The sequence below is a fragment of the Trematomus bernacchii genome, unplaced genomic scaffold (genome assembly GCF_902827165.1).
Source record: "Trematomus bernacchii unplaced genomic scaffold, fTreBer1.1, whole genome shotgun sequence".
NCBI lineage: Eukaryota > Metazoa > Chordata > Actinopteri > Perciformes > Nototheniidae > Trematomus > Trematomus bernacchii.
This window is the reverse complement of record NW_022987531.1, coordinates 2,606,058-2,629,479: the sequence shown is the minus strand read 5'-3', so window position 1 is coordinate 2,629,479 and position 23,422 is coordinate 2,606,058. Positions and strand designations below refer to the sequence as shown.

Below are 23,422 nucleotides of genomic sequence, written 5' to 3'. Positions count from 1 at the left end.
GCACTCGACGGGTAATAATGGATTATGGCGGAAATGTTACGATCTTGTCTGTCAAAATGACTGACAACGACAAAGTCTAACGCCACCACTGCTTGGGAGAAAGAAACGATGTGATATTTGGGCCCATTTTTGCTACAATGAGGCGGAGATAAAAAGCGAATGCATTGTTTTATCAGAAGGGAAGCAATGTGGCCATAACACAGCTGATAAAAACACCACAAACCTGACCAGATACTCTCTGCAAAGCTGCTTTCTTAATCATTCAACCTGTGTTTTTCATCAAATAAGGACAAGATATAATCTTATTGTGAAATAAGTTTGACTAAAATGACAAATTATTGGTTTTGGCTAGACTAGTTTGACTGAAATGTTCTATATAATCTGATGACTAAAAAAGACTCAACAGTTTTCATTGACAAAAAGTAGACTAAAATAATTAGTTTTCTTCGACTAAAATAAGACTAAAATGCTCAGACTTTTAGTCGACTAAATCTTGACTAAAATAGTTACTGTTTTAGTCGACTAAAATAAGACTAAAATGCTCAGACTTTTAGTCGACTAAAACTTGACTAAATAAAAACAGGATGAAGGTGACTAAATATGACTAAAACGAAAAAGGAAATTTAACACAGGACTATGACTAAAACTAAATAAAAAAATAGCTGACGAAATTAACACTAATGCTGACTCTATCAAAGAGACGTTTTTCTTCTGCAAAGAAATGGAAAGCCATACTACGGGAGAAGATGGTGAATTACATCAAATCAAGGCCCCTGAAATCTCGCCTCTTCTCCCAGCTGTGCGCCGAGATGGGAGCCGACCACCAAAGCCTGATCCTCCACACAGAGGTACGTTGGCTGTCACGGGGGAAAGTCCTATCCCATCTTTATGAGCTTCGGGAAGAGCTTTTGGAGTTTTCACGTGAACACGCTGTCTCACATAAAGACAAGCTCGCAGATGAGAGGTGGTGCGCCAGGCTGGCTTACCTCGCAGACATATTTGGGCATCTCAACGAGTTAAACGCCAAGCTTCAGGGCAGGAATGAAAACATTTTATCATCCACAGACAAGATTCGGGGGTTTATGGGCAAACTTATCCTGTGGCGCGAGGCTTTGGAACAGGGCTCCATGGACATGTTCCCGCTGGCATCAGCTGCGCCGCAGGCAGCTAGGGAGCGCGCTGTATATGCCAAACACCTTCAGACCTTAAAAGAGAGGTTTGACCGCTATTTTCCACCTGTGGCTGACATCGAGGACTATGACTGGATCCGAGACCCATTCCACCAGGAATTCCCAACAGAAAAGCTCACTATGAAAGAGAGAGAGGAGTGCGCAGAGCTCCGTGTGGACCGCACACTGAAACTCAAATTTAGTGAGCTCCCACTGGATCAGTTTTGGTTGGCTTCTGCATCGGAGTACCCAAGCATCTCCCACCACGCGATTGAGCAACTTCTTCTTTTTCCCACTACCTACCTGTGTGAGTTGACGTTCTCTACTCTGGTTTACATGAAGAACAACAGGAGGTCACGGCTCTCTGTTGAACAGGACTTGCGAGTGGCCCTCTCCTCAGTGCCACCAAGGATTTAAAAAATCTGCGCGCCCCGACAGGCACATGTATCTCACTAATTTGTAAGTCGGCAAAATATTTACAATAGCACATGTTTCAATGCTGATTGCTGAAATGTTACATTTATAATAGTAGTTCAGGCCCATGGACAGTGCAGCTTCCTTGCATTGACAGTTCTCTGTGCTGAATTTCTGCTGAGTCTTTGCCTCATTTTTAATTTTGTGACCTGTCTGGTTTAAATGAGTGTGTTGCTGCTTTGATGAAGCCTAATTTGATAAAGTTTCAAATTAATTTCTGAAATATTTCGTTAATAAATATTTCATGAGTAATATAGTTGTCTTTGTCACATTTTATTTGGCATTAGTAAATAATTATGCACATTTACAGATATTTTACATGATATGAGTGATAACACGTGTTATAAGGGCTATTTTGCACAATAGGTGTGCCTTGAGATTTTTACTTGTCCTTTGGTGTGCCTTGGGCACAAAAAGTTTGGTAACCACTGCTCTAAGCCAATCAGACATGGACAAAAAAAAGGATCAGTCTATGTGTCGAGGGGGAACTAGAGACGCCCCTCTGCCTTTACAGCCATGGTCAGGTCTGACAGCGCTGCTGGAGAAGAGAGATCACAGGGGGGATGGGAGATCACAGGGGGTGGAGAGCTGTGGCTGATGGGCCATTAGGTGTGTAAACAAAGAGAGTCACACACACACCTATTGATGCCCCTTTCACACCAACGCGGTTCCAGGGCCGGTTCGGAGCTAGAGCCTGAAAAGCACCGGTATTTCCTGTTCACACCGCAGCGGAGCCGGCTCTTTTCCCCGAAAACCGGTTCTTACCAAGCACGAAAGAATGTTCGGTCTAGCAGCAAGAACCGCATACGCCAGTTTACGTCGGAGGCGGGGGCAGGGGCGAGATTAACCTGAGCTAACAGTTTATGGCGAGTACGGCAAATAAAAGTTGTAACAAGCAGTAGCGCTGAGCAAAGTGACTAGAACGCAACCACACACTTGTAAAAAAACACACTTTATAAAGTCAGGCAACACTAACCAGGCTTCGTGTGATTCTGTTTATTTGTACCTTACTTTGACCATCCGTTCGCTGTTATTGGTCATTGTGGAGAGCAGGCAGACGTTTTGTTTGTTATTATAGCAGCTATCGGATGGAATCAATACATGGGCTGCACAGGTTGTCATGTCCGACTACCACAAGTAGAATCATAATGAAAAATACGCCGGTAAAATGTGCCTGTAGAAAACGGCTTATGCCACAATAGGATAGCAACAAGTAGTCAAGATAGTCAGTTTAGCTTCGGTTGCTATGCTAACATCACCCATGTTATACCAGAGAAACTTTCATAACAGCGTTGTGATGCCAAACAGCGTCAATTCATACTGAAACACATTTACTTATGGGGAATTGGGGATATTTATCTGCTGCTTGTGTGACAGTCGGACAGTGAAGACTTTACAGCGGCCGCTGCCGTGAGTTAACAGGAGAATAAACTCCGGTGGACGAGCAGCACTGCAGCGGTCGGTAAATGCCGCTGAAACACATTAATAAACAATGAACCACGGCACTCTGGAGAAAAGTATAAGGTTGGAGAAGTAGTTATTTAATTTAATCTGGCTTCGTATGATTAAAAGTAACACGATCATCGACCCGACGCAGTCCCTCATTGTTGTTGTTGTGAGCGCCGTTGGGGAGAAAATCTGCGACGTAAACGGTGACGTCATGACGCAGCAGCGGCAGCACCAGTCGGGCTCTGGGCGGTGTGCACAAAACGGGGGCTGAAAAGAAAAAACGGTTCCGAACCAGAAGCTAGAACGGAAACCGCGTTGGTGTGAAAGGGGCATGAGAGATGCCGAGTTTCATTCAGACTATTTTAAAAAACAACGGTCTGATTTTATCATTGCACAACAATGAACTCAATGTGTGATTGTTATAGCAGTAATATTAAACAGTAATAATACAGTAAACTATTAACACTGTAAATATTGTTTGCCGGTGAGATGAAGAGGCTCCATTTAAAATAAACCTCTTTTTAGTGAATTACTGATTTTAGGCAGGTTAATAAAGTTGTAATGAAGTTGACTACAGCAAATTCATATTTGTTAGTGCTTTCATGTCTATTCGGCGAACATATGATACATTAAATGATCGTGAGGATGATGATTACAAATAGTTTGTTTGAGCCGGGCTGCATTTCCTGATGAAAAAAAAAAACCGATTGTTTTTCTACTTGTAGTACGCCAACGTGGATTAAACAACATTATTTTGTTAAATAAGAACATGGTGATGTTTTTTAAATGATTACATGTCTCTTATTTAGCACAGAATATGATCCTATCCATGACATATGGATCTTCACAAAGATCCGCTATAGTAATCAGAGATAGATCTATCAGCTGTTTATTTCACATGAGTTCCAGTGTGGCAGCTTTGTAATCACTGCTCCCCCTGGTGGATCCATGATCCAATGCAGCTGGTTTCATTATCATTTATCAAGGGGGCATATCAAGTCTGAAACGTATTCACTACGCCAGGGGTCGGCAACAGGCGGACCGCGGTCCGTATCCGGACCCAGACGCCGACCTATACGGACCCGGACCTATAATCAATACATTAATAGGGGATTTCAATTTTGACGGGGCGATTCTATTTTAACCGCTGCCGACAGGGGGCGAAAGAGACGAGTGAGCGATACAGGGAGAGAAACACAGAAGAAGAGACGAGAGAGCCGCAGAGAGAAGCGGAGAGGAAAGTGAGTGAAGAGAATAATTAGCGATACAGGGAGAGAAGCGGAGAGGAGAGAGAGTGAACAGGCGAGTTAGCGGCAGACAGGGGGAGACAAATAATGACACATGGCGCTCTCCAAGAAGAGGAAAGTGGACAGTGACAACAGAGCTTTTAACCCTGAGTGGACGGACTCATTCATGTTCATCCTGCCCACTGGGAGCACAGAACCAGTGTGTCTCATGTGTTCAGAGACCGTGGCGCTCATTACAAGTGCCAAAACGCCACTATGAGACAAAACACAAAGTGTTTGACCAAACATTCCCTCTCAAGTCAGAACGGAGGTCACAAAAAAAAAATATTGTTCCAGGGCAGGCTAACCGAGGCTAACCAATGAGCACCTGCATGTGTGTATGAGAATGGCCCTGACACCATTTCAGCCCAGATCTAAACTCCTGGCAGGACAAGCTCCAGCTCAATTCTCGCACTGAACAAAACAAAGTGAGTGAGGGAAACTTTAAAACTGTTCAATTGTTATGATGTGTAAAGACTGATATTGTTCTATAATCGTCTGAAACTGTTAAGTCATGATGTGAAACGGTTAACAAAGAAAAAGGGAAACTCAAGCTGCTGCTACACTTTATTTTATTTATCTAAAATTAAGCACTTTTAAGATGCACATATTTTCAAAAGCTATTTTATTTATTTTCTCCTATTTTATTTTTAAATGCAGCCAGAGAGGAACATTACACATATCCACAGTATGTTACTGTATATCTGTATAGTTCAATGTTCATTGACAATAAATATTGTTGTTTATGAATTGTACTTTCTTTATTTGATTGGCAGTCAGTTGTTGACATGCAGACGTTGATAAAGCTACAGCTACTTCAATATATATCACACTAATTCATAAAGCAACTTAGACATTTTGATGTTCCGGACCTTTGCATGGGGACATTTTCTCTAACTGGACCTCGTTGAATTTTAGTTGAATACCCCTGCACTACGCCATGCGGGGGGTTTTCCTTTCAGCGAGGATCGACTCCGTGCCGATCACGGCCCCACTGCGGTAGGGACGCGCAAAATTAGGTGCTACATCTGTAAATGATAAAGGGACTGAATTTAAATAGCGCTTTATCAGGTAATTTCAACACCTCAAAGCACTTCACATAGTACAAGTCATTCACCCATTCACACCTCATTCATACAGAGCAGTGCCAAATGCTATTGGAAACTTAGGTGCTTGCCCCACGGGAACGCATACGGCAAAACGCATAGGATTAACGCAATCGCAATCGCAAAAAAGCTTCCGTCCACACGCAATATACAGCTCCGTTTAGCTCCAACCGCTGGAAAAAGCTGCAGTACATATGCCGAGCCTGTACGTGGCGCTGTAACGGAGCGTCCACACAGCAGTGTTAAAAAAATCTTGAAACGCTTCTGCCCATTCACTTTGAATGGGGTGACGTCACTTTGCCTCACTTTTCGCCGAACTGCATTGTGGGCAGCAGAGCGGAGATTTTCAGGATTTTCAGGATTCAAAGTTGAGCAATGTTCAACTTTTGAAGCTGAGGTGGAAGCGTCAGCCAATCAAATCCCATTTATGCAAATCTGACAGTTCAAGTGCTAGCCAATCAAACCGCGTATAAGCTGGGAGAGACATACCGCAGGTCATTTCCTCATATTCCAAAAAATGGAGGAGAAATTAGCGGTAGGGGATCACCCGGTGCTTTATGACCAGTCCCTATTTACCTACCGGGATATAAACCGGAGGAGCCAGGCATGGAGGGAGGTGGCAGAGACAGTGGTAGGTTTTCGCCTGTTTGGGGAGTTTATATCCAGTTTACTTCGGGCTTTTTTGCTTTGTATGTCGGGGGCGGGAGATTCATGTGATTGGTTGTTGGTCGCGTTGCTCGCAAAAAATCCCCAAGCTTCAGATACGCCCACCTCCAAGATTTTTTTAACGCTGCTGTGTGGACGCTCCGTAACTTCCTCCACAAAAGCAGTGAAGAAGCATGGTTGTCATGGTTGCCCTTCTGTTTATTCTCCGTGGTGGGGGCCGAGGGAACCGGGCAGAGTTTTTCGCCGGTCAACGTGTGTAAAAGTTTAAATCTTCCGGACAAAATTATAAAAGTGCCGGTCAAAGGTCTTCTTTGTTATTTATTAAGCTTTAAAACAAATGAATAACGACTATATATAATAATAAAATACACGGAGCCTGGCCTCTCTTTTTCCTCTCTTCTGACAGCGTCAGTGTCTGTCTCATGCAGCAGCTGATCCAGTAATGAGTGACCCGGCCGACAGTAAATAATAAACATATTTATAACTAGTTTAGGTAGTTTGAGAGGTAATTAAAATAGCTAAGGGTGATGATCTGACTTGAAGTGTGTGTTTTGCTCCTCCCGCTGCATCACAGCAGGAGGAGCTGCGTGTCTCGGGACCCGTTATCGTTACCGCAGTTGTTGACTGCCATATTCGGTCGTCCTAGTGTGGCAGAACGGTCTATATGACACTAAACAGTTACGCAAACGGCCGTATGCATTCCCGTGGGGCAAGCACCTTACATTCACACACATTCATACACCCTTGGCCGTGCCATCAGGAGCAATTTAGGGTTAAGTATCTTGCCGAAGGACACATCGAGGTGATGACTGCATGGGCTGGGGTCGAACCATGTTTATTGAACGATGTATTTTAGTTTTTCACCGTCTGTTACTTTTTTGATACCGCCACTATGTATGCCAAAGTAACATTTTAAAACACACATTCATTTAAAGTTGCACAGCATAAAAACACAGCATTATTAATAAAAGTTCTGCATATACAGTGTTACCTAAACTTGCATCATTTTATTTGTCAGTGACTTTAAAATATAACATTCACATATCTTAATCTCTGCCAAGGAAGTTGTTCTCAATTTTTTTCTGTCTGTTTCTCTGCAGGATCAGGAAAAAATGTTTTGGCAATAAGCAGTGAATGACAAAGTATTGCACTGACTCAATTGATAAATACCTCAAAAAATGCCAGAAACATCGATACTGAGACACAAAGATTGCTAACAATTCTCTCTCTGTGCTGTAATCCAATCAATTAAGGCAGTGCTTCCACCATAGGGATCTCTGCGAATGTCAAACAGTGAGCTCGTAAATAATGAAAAGACAAAATATTGATATTTTATGGCATTGGCAGTCAGGGGAAAAGAATACCTTCCCAGAAATGGAGCAGCAAAGAAGCTGGCACTACTGTTGCCAAATAACCAACACAACAAGAGGCGTGATGGCCCTGTGGACACGGGGATACATATTTCTGTCAGCACTCCATCAATATTTATGTTAGAGAGGCCGAGTCAGAGCAGGCAGCAGTTAAACTAATCAACAGCTCCTGCGCCTGAGCCCTGTTGCCACGGCGTTACATCAAATGCATTTACTTTAATTTTACACTCCTGTCGTGTTCATTTTCTCACCCCTTACTTTGGTGTTCACGTCTGTTTCAACGACTCTTACATGAACACAAAAACCATTCATCATCACCAAATTGTATTTAACACCCTTTTAAGATGTAAACAGTGTCTCTAAATAGACACCGAAAATGTATTCCAAAATTAACACATTGTCGCTTTGTGGGAGTTTACTATCTGATGGATGAACACAATGGGTTACCCCTTCATTTCCTATGGCGGTCACTTTTGACCGGGAACACCATAGCTGTAACAAAGTGGTCTTAACCACTCAAATTCGATGAAAGTGGTTATCAGCATTTTGATATGATCACATGTGGAGGATATCATAAGTCCTTTAAGCAATAAAATGTAAAACACAATATTTATCATTGATAAAAGTTGTAAAACGGTCAGATTTTACCCAAACACTACAGGAGGGTTACAAAAATAAAGACAGGAAGAGAATGGATGCTTGCTGTTCCCTCTTCTATCAGAAACCAGTGAGGAAACAGTGCTGCCAGTCTACTTTATCGCCGCAATTATGATTCAGCATCTGTTCCTCTTAGCTTGTGATCAGCTAGCGCCGGCGCTGGGGGGGGGCTGGAAGGCCAACCTCTGGAGACGAGCCGCAGATTGCTCTGAGGTGCTGGCACGTCGCCAAGCCAATTCTGTCTTGTCCTTTCAGATCCTTATCAAGGGCGCCAATAACAAAAGGTAAATCACAGCTCGTATGAGTGAGTGAGGGATACAGAAAGGGACTACTGTGTGTGTGTATGCTGCATCTGTGTCCGTGTGTACTTACAGTGACCTCTGTGAGCATGTGTATAGATGAACATCTGTGATCTGCTTTGTTTGCAAATGAACATGTGTGCATTTTCATCGAGCAAAGAGGTGATTTTATGTTAGGTTTGTCTGTCTGTTTGTCGGATCACAGAAAACCTACCGAACCGATTTTTCACGTTCACAAGCCATGTCCCTACTGACTGACACTACTGCCTCCCCATCATTGGATGCAGGGCCGGTTTTTGGCATATGCGAAAGACGCGGTCGCCTAGGGCGCCAGATCTGGGGCGGCGCTGCGCTGGTAGCTCTGGGAGGAAAAAAAAAAATGTTTGACTGTTTGCGCTCATCCTAATTTTCTGCCTTGATGTAACAACATTCATAATTAAGTAAAGGTAACACCCTTTTCACCCCGGTTACATGTTTAATTTTCCCTGTAAGATGGGTGCTGGAAGTGATGAAAGTGGGGGATGTTGGCTTATCAGGCGCCCGCAGCTCACAGACAAAGTGTGAGTGAGCGTGAGAGGGAGAGAGCGTATGGGTACCGGGGATTGTTGTTGTCGCCAGCTAACATCTTGCCTTGGGCAGCAAATTGGTCAGAACCGGCCCTGATTGGATGGATACACAAATTCCCTCCACTTTCGTTAACTTTGAATGATTGGAAAGACTTGTGCCATATGAGGGGCTGTCGGAATATTTGGAATGAATAACTCCTAACTGCAAAATCTCAATTAAGATCTGAAACCGCTATCAATGTGTTTTTCAATGATGTTAAGAAAGAAACCCCAACACAACTTTTTAGTGTCCATGTTTCCACATTATGACTCAAAACATAATAGTATAGTGCAGGGATGACATATTTTTGCAGGCTTACCCGAATGTTAGCAATTCGGCAAAGGAATGGGATTTCCCCATTGGATTTCGGTATATTGCAGAAAATAAGATTTCTGGCAAAAAACACATTCATGATACTTCACGTTTTGTTCAGCAGGATAATCTCCACATATTCACTCCACTTTGTGCAACCAAAATGTAAAAGCTAACGATGGCTATAAACAACCTACATCACGTTCGCAAGGCTGCATATCACCACCGCTAAGCTAATGCAACCGTTTTTTTTTATGACACACCTTTAGACATTTACTTACGTATTCTATTCTTGGAGAACAAAACATGAAAATCTGTTCAGCTTGATTTAACCACAGGTTATTTCAGGCTTCTAACCACAAACACAATAAAAAACAGTTGACTTTGAGAGAAAGGAACTGGAAGTGGATAAATGCTTATTTAAAAGTTATTTATTGGTTTTAGGACTTGTTACTGCACTCTGTATGATGTGATTACACCGAAGTCGGAAGAACAACTTTTCCCAATTGTGGAATCAGGACCATCAGATGAGCAAGTGATTTTTTGGCTTTATCTGCAAGGGGGGCTTTACAAACATCCAAAAGACCAGTTTACTAGCTCTCAGCTAACAAAGCCCCATCCATCCATCCTCCCTCCTTGCCTTCCCCTCCTCCCTCCTCTGCATGTACCTTGTGATCAGGCAGCAGTCGTGAATCAGTGTGTCCTCCACGTAGATGCCCCGGTCCTCATGCGTGGTCACCATGCGGCGGTTGTGACGCCATCGCAGCTCCACCGAAGGGTCCAGGTAGGAAGCGGTGCACTGCAGGGGAAGACGATCCCCACGGAAAACCACCTGTCTCTGGGAAGGGATAAGCTGGAAGAGGGGCATCTCCAGAGGTCCATCTGGAAGAGGAGGAGAGGAGAAAACTGAAATATTGGCGCGTAAACTTTCCCATTCCCTTTCCATGGGAGGAAGAGAGAAATATGTCATCATTACACCTTGGGTGGAAAAAATATGAAGAATAGAAGTTGTATGGTATCAGTTTGATATTGCAAGCAAACTGTCATTTCCAGCTGTGAAATTAAAGCCAACGGATGTTTTCTGGTTCCAAAAAAGAAATTGAGTTGTATAGAAGTCTCTGAAAAAATTACCCTTCTTCTCACACAAATGATTACCTATAGTTGAGCTCAGTGTCTTTTTCGCATATGGTGAAGCAAATTTGTATCTTTTTGAGATAATCTTTTATTAATCTTGGGAAATTAGTGTTTTGTAGAGAATTTATGAACCAATACAACTGACAAGGTGTTACATAAACAGATTTTATCTTGCAATGCATACTGGGATTTATTTTGTATTCTACTAATTCAATATTAGAATAAAATATTAGTGCCTGTTGACCAATCAAAGGCTTTCCAAAATGGCTGGATTCATTCAGAGTTTGGAGACAGAAGAGCAGCTGATGTTGCAACTGTGTTCATCTTATTTTTACTCTTGAAGTATGCCATACAATTCATCTGCAAGCTTAAATATGAGAGAATTGATCCTTTTGAACAATGTAAGTGAATATAATTTATTTTCAGTATATTAAAACCATCTTGTGTCTGGTTCCGAAAAACCTAGTCCAAACTCTAGTCCATCAACCAATGGGTGACTTCACAATGACTACTTCCTCCTCTCACTTACTGTATGCTTGCAAGTGGTGTTAAAATCTACGATTGTGGGATTCCATGCATGATTCATATCAAGCCGTAAACCACAAACCGTCTCTTACCCCATGCAACAAACACACTCAAACATATGTGCATGCCCCCAATGATATCGTCAAGAAACACACACACACACACACGCTGTCAAGGTCACACTCCTCCCCCTTCGTTCACACGTGTTGTTGCTGCTGTTGCTGTGCGAGATGACTCTAACATGTTCACAATGGAAACCTACCAGTGATAGGATTACCTACCTCGCAGCTGACCTCAAGCCTTTTTTTTATTGCCAGATAATATAACTAGGATAAGGATTAAAAGAGAGGGACAGTGCTTAGTGTGGCAGTATTTCTTTATTTTGAAACCCTCAGGACCTGATTGAACTAATCATACTGCAGACACACAACGTGGAAGACAATGTCTCTAATCATGATGAACATGTAAAGATGTATCAGTGTTGCCTGGCCGTGTATTTTCTCCAGGATTAGTCGAGTGCCTTGGCAGATCACTGTACCGCCGCAGGAATTCTTTCCCAGCGCGTTCGTTCAGACAAGACATTTCCCTGGCCACGCTCCAAAGAGCAGCGTAAGCAAGCGCTTTGCCTTCGCTTGTATTCCAATCAATTGTGGATGTTGCTGCTGAAAGGCAATTCGATATATGGGTTATAACGTATTTTATTGCTCCATGCATTGGTTTGAAAAAAGAGAATACTGAAGGATCTGTGTCAGGTGATGTGGCTGAATGTCTCCAGCTCACAACTAAACATTTCCCCTGAGAAAAAAAAAAAAGCAATGACTGTTTATGGGAATATATAACCCAGTAAATAATAATGGCTGTCCCTTAACTTTTCTACATAATAATTACATAATAAAGTGTACAACCGTGCATGCAGCCTGTTGCAGGTGCTCCTGCTAGGTTTGTTCTATTTTAAACTTTTAGCTTTATCATTTGATCTTATTTGTTTTTTTTCTGTTAATAACTTCTATTTGCAACTTATTAAGCTGTGCCCTCTCAAAACTGTCCTATAGAAAGAAATGTTGTTTGTTTTTTAGCTGTTGAGTTGCTGTGTGTCTCCCTTGTTTACACCAGGGAGAAGCTAGTTGTGCTAAAGCCAGCTAGCATGATGGTCAGAACAATGGCTATCCCCACTGACATCTGGAGAGGATACAGGGTTAAATGAAGAGACGAAGGAAGAGAGCTGGCACCAGATTTAAAAAATATATAGATATAAGCCCCCTCTCATCATGGGCAACATAAAATCACTGGATAATGGAATGGACAAGATGACCACGATAGCCAGGAGTTCAACAGGATATATGAAGTGTAGTTTGGTGTGCTTTCCGGGGCATGGCTGCAACAGGATGTATCTAGTGGTGGCATCTGGACTGTTCAGGTGGTGTTTCCAACAGCAGCGTTTTCATTAACGATCCTACCATGAGCCTGAGTCTTCACCATGAGCCTGAGTCTTCACCATGAGCCTGAGTCTTCATCATGTCTTCATCATGAGCCTGAGTCTTCATCATGTCTTCATCATGAGCCTGAGTCTTCATCATGTCTTCATCATGAGCCTGAGTCTTCACCATGAGCCTGAGTCTTCATCATGTCTTCATCATGAGCCTGAGTCTTCACCATGAGCCTGAGTCTTCATCATGTCTTCATCATGAGCCTGAGTCTTCACCATGAGCCTGAGTCTTCATCATGTCTTCATCATGAGCCTGAGTCTTCACCATGAGCCTGAGTCTTCATCATGTCTTCATCATGAGCCTGAGTCTTCACCATGAGCCTGAGTCTTCACCATGAGCCTGAGTCTTCATCATGTCTTCATCATGAGCCTGAGTCTTCACCATGAGCCTGAGTCTTCACCATGTCTTCATCATGAGCCTGAGTCTTCACCATGAGCCTGAGTCTTCACCATGAGCCTGAGTCTTCACCATGAGCCTGAGTCTTCATCATGTCTTCATCATGAGCTTGAGTCTTCACCATGAGCCTGAGTCTTCATCATGTCTTCATCATGAGCCTGAGTCTTCAGAGGTCTCTGTGCTGTGGAGGACATCCCGCCTCATGTGTCTAAGATGTCCCTGTGGACTTATCATGTACATTTTTACTTCAACTTATGTTTATATGTATTGTATTTATTTGTATTCTAACATCGTACAACTATCACAAAAAACACTTTTTCCCCACTGGGATTAATAAAGTATTTTTGAATGATTGAATCATACATGCAGCAAGAGAATCTTGCATGCTTGAGAGAGGGACATTAAAATAAATATGTCACTAATACTGGTTCTTCTATGATGACATCTCTGTGTAATAACAACAGCTGACCCTGTTAGAGTGCTAAGACTCGAAGTTGGTCTTTAACAACAGTAGCTGAGGCTTTGTTATCTCCTGACGCGTAGCAGAAGCAGCATGGGGGCCGTTGACTGTTGACTTGGCAGATGCTGATACTGTTGAAACAATGCTTTGAGCCGAGGATCAGAGAGCGGCTGCCTGCCTCAGCCCACTGGACACTGCCAGAGCAAAATGCAATTATCGGTTGTGTGTTGGAGAAGGAGAGAGACAGAGACAAGAGCCGCTTTCACACCAAGTACGTTGCCGTACTTAGTTCCCAGCACTTAGTTCCCAGCACTTAGTTCCCAACACTTAGTACCCCCATGGAACTAAAGAGCAGATCGCGTTCACACCGGAATAAGTTCCTGAGGGAAGATTACGCAAATGAAGCCGCTGACGTCACTTCTTCTTCTTCTGCTTTGGGTTTACTGGCAGGCCGCAAACAACTTCACGGTGTATACTGCCACCCGAAGTCCCCGGCCGGAAGTCCCCGGTGTTGGGGACTGGCGCCAGTTTCCCTTTATAAATCACAATCAACTCGAAATGCGGCGCAGCTTTTGCGATTTTGGTTCTTTTGGGGAGGTGGAGACAAATCACATTGCTTGGTGGATGCAGAGTAGCAGCATGGAGGTCGGATCGTCACCAAAATAAATAAATAGGTGGTCCGAAAAAAGTTAATGACAAAATACACATAACCTTCCTCAGGCAGTGTGTCAGTGTGTTTGTGCCGGGGACAGGAGACCCCCCCCCCCATGATGAAAAACTGTAAGAAAGTATCGGGGGATCCCTGCGGAGTGGAGTCAATTAATGTTTATTTTTTTATTTGGTGGTTTGTGTTCCAGCTGTCGATCAGCTGTGCGGAGCGTCTCCACTGCAGCCTGTGCGTCTCAACCCCCCCCGCAGCAACTCGTTAAAGGAAATAAAACTAATGTGTTGAGTTATATCAGCTGCCAAATCTACCAAATATATGGTGTTCTTAGTTTCCATACCTCCTGTGTTTTATGAGCAACTTATCAAGTCTTAGCAAACGGCATAAAACATGATTAAACAGGAAAGTATATAAAACCATGCTCGTATCTATACAACCTATAGAAAAGCAAAACGGCCTCAGTTTAGACGTAATTCTGTCCTTCTGCATACCGCATCATTTATGAGAAAACATGTCATAACATATTCGAGGTGGTTTTTTCAATAACATATCCGTATATATTTATTTCTTCAAGTTAGGTGTGCACTGAGGAGTCTCAAACAGGCGTTTGTTTAATCATTTTAAGATTGGCTTTAATCAATGTTTGAAAATGAATTCTTCATATATGATAAATGAGGTAACATTTTATCTATGGTATTATTTCCACATATTTCTCTCCATTCTTCCTTCTGCCAACGGTGTCGCAGTTTCTCGTCTCTTCCGTTTTTGTGCTTAGTGCGTACGCATGGGTCAGAGTTTGCGTGGAGGACCGCACATTTTCCCATCAAGTTAGAATTTTATAAATTGCAAACATTGCGTAGAAACTGGCGTACGCCATCTTTTGAGCGTACGCACCGTTTATAAATGAGGCCCCTGGTCTGTGCTGCGGCTCTCATCTCAGCATTGTTAAAGAACCTGAAGTCCGTGGCTAGATGAGTCAAACAGAATCCTGCCCTGACCTCCACACAGGAAGCACCTGATCCTAGCAGGAAGCTGCACGCGCTGCTACGTTCCCCCTCATTTGCAGGCACAACCTGACCTGTATCAGCATGGGGACAGGAGCTCATTGCTGGAATGTGTGGTGCAGACATCTGCTACCCATCACACTGTAGCCACTGGAGAAAGAAACAGATGCATCTTCGTTGACATGTCTTCATGAAAACAAAAGGGGGAAAACTCTGTGGAGGAATATTAATCATTCCAATGCTTTGGGATTGTGGAGGGGGGATATTTTCATCCTGTCCCGTCATTAGTCTTGATAACAAGAAGCGAGCATCAGGTGTTGAGCATAATCCCATCCCCACAATCCGGTGGACATTCCTTTACGAAGCTAAGGGCTGTTAGAGAACCACACTGAATCCAATTTGTAATTGTTTGTTACAAGTCAATGAATAAGGTATTGTAAGGTGGAGTTGTGCGGCGGAGAGGCAGATGGATCCAAGCAGGGTGAGAGCAGGGAGCCCAGAACGTTATCATTGTAATCCCATAATGGATGCTTCAGGGCCTGAAAGCAGCGCTCCTCGTCCTGCCTTTGGATTCCACTTGACTCTTTGTCTGTGGACTGTGCAGAATTACCATGTAATTGCTTTGGATTGTTTTTGCCTAAATGAAAAACACATACAATTAGGATTGCATAGAATCACTCCTGAGTGATCCAGTGGTGCTGCTGTCTGTGTATGCACAGACTGTGGGGGGTGGAGGACATGTACATGTTGTAGACTGGGTCACAATTTGCTTATTAAATACAAACTGCTGCACGTCATACCGGGCACATGCACATACTTTAATATTGGCTTGAGCTCCTGTTATTTGGCTTCCTAGAGAAGCAGCCTTTTTCTGTTTCGCTTTTTTAAATAATAGAACACATTTGTTTGTTTACGAATCAAATGATGTATGTGCATTGAAAGAGGTTATTCCCCCTGACAAAAGAAAACAAAAAAGGAAGAATGAGTCTACCATGCAGTCATATGTGTTGCCTCATCAGGGACAACACCAACATTTAAAAAGCAATACAGAATGCCTACTGCATTATCTTTACATTTGAGCATTTCTTTTATAAATAAAGATATTTTTCACCATAAATTGGAAATGTATAAACTCATCCAAATGTATGACGTTAAAGGGGCCCTTTCACACTATTTAGGGTTTTCCCTTTCCTGTAGTGTGTTATATAGGTTTTTCATGCCCTCATTGGACTCCTTTGTTTACTCCCCCAACATAGTGACATCACTATCTAACACTCGCAATTCATTAGGCTAGTGCTTCAGCAAATTGTATTTGATAGGCTAAGGGGCGGGACATCTCTAAGAGGTTAACCAATCACAACAGAGCCGGCCAGCTAACCAATCAGAGCAGACTGGGCTCTGGCTTCAGACAGAGGGTGAAAAGAGGTGCTGCAGCACAGGCAGTATGAGAAATATAAAGAGCTGTTTGAACATTGAAGCATGGAGACATTTCCCAGGAGAGACACAAAAAGCAAAAACGAACCTGAACATTTGCAGATTTAAGGCCCCTTTAAGTGATGACGCTTACCATTTTGTCACCCACCAATTTTAAGATGAAACCTACTGTCTTGGTCATGGGTTTGTTTTGATTACATACAATGTAATATCTCTTTAACAGTGAAGTAGTAGTCATTATGGGCATATTTGTTATGATCTTCGAATATAGCCTTTAATGAATTGTAGCCCCCTAATGCATAATGTGCATCTTCATGTAATGCCACCTCACTTTGCACATACACACAAACGCATATGGTCATACCCCAGTACCGACCAATGATCTTTTTCATTCCAGAGCAATATCCCTTCATGCAGCAGATGTAAGGAGAAGAGGACGATGATTCTATCACACATGAGATACAATTCTCCTGTGGGCCACTGCACTGAGCAGAGAGATAGAGCAACAGAGGGGAGACGGGGGGGAGATTGCCTGTCTGTAACCAGTCTCTCAGAAAAAGAAGAACATAAAGACTCTTGGATTTATTTTTACTGTAGCAGCCAGTCAGCAAAGAGGCCATTTTGTTCTGCTTGGTGCACTCGGCTGATAGACAGCACACTGCAACAATGTATGTATTCATATTCTAATTAGTCTTATAGAGCCAATTTTTCAAAAACTGTGCATATCAAGATGGCCTTTTTTAGACTTTTGTCAGCCTCTTTAAGCAAGACATACAACACTGCTTAAATTATATTTGTCATAAAATGCAATCTTTCTTTCTTAGATTTTCCAGCATTCTTGTTTAGGTAAAAACACAAAATAAAATGTGTTTTTTTTTTCCTTTTTTTTTTTTTCTATGATGGACCCCCATTTTCCAACTATCATTATAGGAAACGTATTGCTGGGATATTTTTCAACTAAACTCTTGCTGCACATAAAGCAACATTGGGATGACAATTTGAGTTAGCCAAATGGAAAGTTAGCAGAAAGGCAATTGTATTTTTCCAATGGATTTTAGATATATTAAAGTAAAAGGGCTCTGTGGCAAACAAACATTTAGAATAATTTCACATTGGCTATTGTTTTGCAGTAGAATGTTCACAAAGGAATAACACATTTATGATTTTGGAAGCTTTTGACTTCTTGAATCACAAGAAGTCAAAAGCTAATGTTAGGTCAAAGACAAACCAGAATTGCATTACTACACAACAAAACCATTCAACTAAAGGCTAAAGGTTAGCAGTCTAATTTAGCCACTTAGCAACCGCCTTTTTCAAACCACGTAAAAGCTTCAGAGTTCACAAATGGGCTGTAAACAGAGGTGTTTTATGTTGTCGATTAAAACATAAACTCTTGAGCTTATAATGCCAAATAGTTTATCTTAGCAACAAGCTAACATGCTAGGACTCATTCCTTCAAACTGAGCAACTCAACTACTTGACGAACGAACAACTTCAGTATATCAATCACCAGCTTAAGTGTTACATGCTCAACTGAAAGTGCTTTGACAAAAATTGTAATGAGAATAGCAAGGCTCCTTTATTTCCCCAGCACAGCATTCCATCAGCTGTTCTGAGGTTTTGAACAAGCTCCTTCCTCAGATTCTAAGAGTTACTGCTGATGCAACACAGGTGGTACACGAGAGGGCAAAGACTGCACAAATACTGTATCATGAGACCATTTATGCCTGGGGCTTTCTCTAAGCAATTTGGCAATAAATCATTACCTTATATTAGGCTTATCAAATAGTTCAGAGACACAGCAGGTGGAGAGATAACAGTGGAGAGGAAAAGCTATTATCAGAATAGATCTACTTAATCATGTTCACATTGTGCCAACCACTTGAAAATGCAATATTAGCTTAATTAAACCGTTTCTTGTTCATTAGAAGTCTCAGGACAGTCAGTAGTCATCCCTCTAACTTCTAGATACACATTTTCTTAAAGATTACTTTCTGTCAGACCTCAGCAAATGACCATTTGAGAAACAATTCAACGTGCATGAAATAATTGGCTCTGCACAAATTGACTCTCAAACTAAAGATGATGAGATTTCTTAAATTAAGTCAGGATCAATTACTCCAACAAATAAGATTATAGCTATTCTTTCTTTATAAACACACAAAACTTCAGTTTTTTTTCTCCCATTTGTTATGTATTTAGCAGTGGTGTTTTCTCCTGGAGGCCAAGGGAAGCCAGGCTTCCCCTGTTTTTTCGGATTGTAGTTATAATTTTAATAAATAAATAAAAACACTTCGTTTAGTTTCGGAAATTTTTCTTTGCTGTGTGTTGCTGCCGGCCCATCTCTCCCCCATTCTCATTGAGTATTTTACAAAGAGTGAAACAGCGCCCCTCTAGATGTTATGGTGAAACAGTAGACTGCACTCACTGTTGCGAGAGGAGGCCAGCCGAAATTGGCTTCCCTTGGTGAAAGAAAATTGAGGGATTGACCAATCAGACAAGGCTCACGGCATGCCCCTGCCAACCTGTGATTAGTCAGGGCCATGCAAAGGGAAGCGAGAGGCGGCTGGCTTCCCTTGCCTCACAATCCAACCAAATCGCATCAACTTCAGTTCGTACTGTAACTGTCATCACCGCCGTTAGAAAGTAGCAAGCAACTGAAGCAAGTGCAATTATGGAGGGTGGAGATTTGGAGTATTTAATCAAAAATAATTTTACTAAACTTCCGCTACAGCAGCAACTAAAAATTCAATCTGATGACAGGCCAATTCCCAAACTGGAGCTGTGTACAGAGAGGAAAAAAGGAGCGAATCGGACGTAAAACTTTAAAGGTCTCCTGATTTAGTTTGTGAATGTATGATACAAATGTGTGTAAAATGATACCGGGCGCTGTAATCACTCATCTGGTTATGTAATTACATTGACCATCCCAACCTCCACCCCCCCGACCCCAAAAAAAGGACGTATTATTGGCTTCCCCAAAAATAAAGTCCTGCACGGGTCTGATTTTCAAGACCCGCTCCCACCCCGCAACGTGCAATACCGAAGACGTGCATTACCGAACCCGCCCCGCCAACCGCACATATTGCCAATTAGTTCCGCAAACCGACCCGACCCGTCGGCACAAGATCCGCAAACCGACCCGAACCCGCATATCCTATATGAGCAGTGAAAACGTGCAATTATTAACACACACAGTTGCATATTTGTCTCAAAAAGCGTGGGATGATTTTCTCCATCTAGGATGACACCAAAAGCCTCCCAGACGTTGGATTTCGCTCTTGAGGAAGTGTTATTGAAAATGCTGTATTCTCCGAGCTCCCATGTGTCGAAATATGGGATAGTAATATCTTTGCAAAATAATCCATCCATCTCCATCGAGATGCTTACTAAACAGCATAATGGGGTGTGCCTTGGTCTGGATAAAATAAAAGGCCCCAGGCACAAATGTGTGGTTTAAACAAGCCCCCAGGAAGTGCGCTGGAGGTTGAATTTTTGCAGTGACCGAAAAGTTGTACTTCAACTTCTGTGTCAGCCCGTGACATCATTGGGCCCAGAAATACTTTTTATCCCATTTAATTACATTGGGAATTAGATTATTTTCAGCTAAATGAACTCCCCAGTGCTGACATTATATTAGCCCTTATTTAAATAATAAGGTCCAAAGAGTTATAATCCCTTTCCATTCATATGACTGAGCAGTGACTGGCGGTGACGCTGGCAATTGGAGGCGGGGCTTAAGGAAAACGCAAGCGCACAAACTCTATTGGCATGGATGATGGTATTTTTGTTCTCGAGAGTCAGGCCATTTTGGCTTTATGAACCGCTGAGCAAATTTCATAGGGAATGAACGGGGCAACACCTCTGATGCTGTATCCAGTTATCTTCATACATCCATGGGTTTAACATTATGATATGGACATATCACCTTAGAGAACTAATTTGAGGCTTTTCCATCTGACATCATACATTCTAAACTTAGTTCCTGCTATACATGATCTGAACCTATCTGTTTCCTGTTTTGAAGTTTTTTTCAATCTGTGTCATGACTGTTTATACTTCCTGTTTTTGTGTGTTTAACCGCCTTTTGGATCAGCCATGTAACCACTTGACCTCCTGTACACCAGCATTTTATCCCCTCATTAGTTAAGATTCTATTTATATCTGTAAATCCTGGTTTACTGTTAATCTCGGTCTGATTCTTGTATGTCGTGCAATGTGTACAATAGTTCTTTTTTTTTTCTCTTGCCTAGATTAAAGTCCTATCTCATTCTTTTGGGTCAAACATGAGTTTTGGTAAGATGCTTCTGCTTTGGACAAGCTGCCCAGGGAAATATATATTTGCCAATGATTTTAGATTTGTGACATTAGTATTAGCCAAAAGGCTAACCCTACAGCTGTGCCGTGTCTCAATTCCCATTCTTAAGTACTTACTTCCATTAAAGGGCATTCACACTGTTGTATTTATAACGGACAAAAAGTTGTTGTATGTCCTCACCACATCTGAGCTGCTGCTCACGAAGGTTGTGAAACTCCAGTCCGTGGAGGTGTGTGGGGAACACACACACCGTGTCGTTGCCGATCTTCAGCGAGTTGCTTCGAGCCCAGAGAAGCAGCCACTTCAGCTGACAGTCACAGAACAAAGTCTCTGTGCTGAAGTGCCTGATGGGAAAACCAGAGACAGTTGCCATCTGTGTTGTTGCTTAATTTGAGCAACTGTATTCAATAATGCAGACAGTTTGATATCACACGGAAAAGCGGGGTGCAATTCCTCAAAGTAATAACGGTTTCATTCAATAGCCAGCTCCAGGGCATAAGTGTGATACATTATTTCACTGATTCACCTACATTTGACAGCAGCGTTACGGTAATAATTGTATTCGTACGATAATTATCATATTCGTACAATAATAATCGTATTTGTACGATACATTTGCCGTATTCGTACAATGTCCAATCAATTCTACCAAAATTGCCTGAGTGTACCATAATGAATCAATTGTTGTACTCTTATTAAAAGCCTTTTTTTAATGTCCAATTTGCTTTCATTTCCAAATAGGAAAACATGGATGCTACCTCTGTGTTTGCACATCTCTTCTCACCTGAATTAGCTTGCTTTGGGTGGCTAGATTTGTAGTTGTTCACAACATATTTAGTCTAAAATTAAATATGTACGCCTGCGTTCTTGTGGTTATGTCTTGCATAAGATAGTTTTAATGAAAGACCTTTAAAACTATGCTACAATAGTTTAACAATTAACATCTAGTAATGATGTTTAACAGTTTAGATATCATCAGTCACACCTCTACCTTCCCTGCTATAGTCAACATATCTGCAATGCCAAAAGCTAATATCTCCTTGACTCAGTAAATAATGAGGTCTTAATATATTTTCAAGCCACAACTTAGAGGACTCAAAGTGTGATGCTCATGATAAGTATATGTGGTGTCCTTACAGCACTTTGAGAGCCACAAGGTGCGTGAAGATTCCCACAGTCAGTGTGGAGAAGATGTTCCCAGATAGATTCCTGTTGGTGGGAAACACAAAGACATTCATTCAGTCACTATTCACACGCTCTAAATCCACCCAACGGTGTTTTGTTATACATTTAAATCCTACTAAATCCATATCAAACACCACATACGGTAAACACAGAAAATTAAGCATAAAGCTGTGCAATGTATGATTTTAATTTCCGGATTACTCACAATTTTGAAACGCTGCCCAAATCGAGAAACATTTCAGGCGAGACACAGCCGATCCTGTTGTTGGACAGATCTCTTTTGTGTTGGACAGAATAGATAAAGAGAGAAGAAAAATATCAGCTTTATAGAGAATATTTCTGATAATGTAGTTCCCATGGCCCAACTTAGAACATGTGTCTGTGTTCATGCATTGCCTATTTGTAAAAAACAAAGAACATCTGGGAAAACTGTTAGTAAACCACGTTCATTCATTTACTCAACTTCCTGTCCTGACCTTCTGTAACCTTTTACGCCTTATACCCATTGTTGGCACACACACATCCCCCCACGTACACACACTAACACGTGCAGGCGCAGTGGGCTTCCGTATGCGAGTTTCTAAGCGCTGTCGCGTCCATGGCTCCGTGCCCTTGCACTCTGTAATTAAAGAGCTGCTTTGCTGGAGCAGCTGTGGGAAAATAAGCAGAGCACTCGAGTAATCACCAGTTGGGGAGGACTTAAATTAGCACTCTGCTCCTCCCGAGCTTGGCGAGCACGCGCCCCGAATCAGCACGGATAGCTCAGTGCCTGCATCCCTGCCAACCAAGACCCCACTAACCATCAGCCTGCAATCATGTCACTCACTCTGGAGCCTAAATGTAGAAAGCCAGGAGGAGAGTAATGGCCGGGAAAATGACTTGAGTAGGAGAAACCAAAACAAAGAGAAAAACCCTTGTCCTTGTTTTGTACAGGCGAATCTTTTTTTTGTGTGTGTGTTTGTTTACATGGCAACAAATACTTTTTTGCAGTTGTATGTGAGTTTGAAAGTCTAAGTAAATATATAAGTAATTATCCAAATCAAGTAATTACAAATATTTGGTTTTCATTTTGTTTATCTGGAGATATTTACTCTTCCTTTTTTATTTACCTATATGATTTAATTAGTTGCTCCATACATACACTTTGTTCAGTACAAAACGTATTTTCTTACAGGCAGAATAAGTACAACAAATATTTAAAAAAATACATGCCTTAATCGTGAGCCTTTAATCAGTTTTTTTATATGAATGAAAACAAAAACGTTTTTTTAAAAGAGATAGTTCAAAATTAACTTTAATTTAAATGTTATTCATTACATTTAATTCATAAGAAAAAAACACACTTGCTCATTTCAATACACACTTTTCTCTTTTTTACTGCATCGTATCGTACTGCCTCACATGATTTTGGTATTAACAAC

The 23,422-nt window shown here is 41.9% G+C and overlaps 1 protein-coding gene across 1 annotated transcript in view; it reads right to left on the bottom strand.

The window, feature by feature from the left end:
• LOC117475406 (adhesion G protein-coupled receptor A3) overlaps nt 1-23,422 on the bottom strand; it is a 306,450-nt gene that overhangs the window by 221,691 nt on the left and 61,337 nt on the right. Inside the window, 4 exon segments of the mRNA XM_034121560.1 lie at nt 10,063-10,276; nt 20,997-21,160; nt 21,954-22,025; nt 22,207-22,278. Coding sequence (XP_033977451.1) covers nt 10,063-10,276; nt 20,997-21,160; nt 21,954-22,025; nt 22,207-22,278 — 522 coding nt within the window.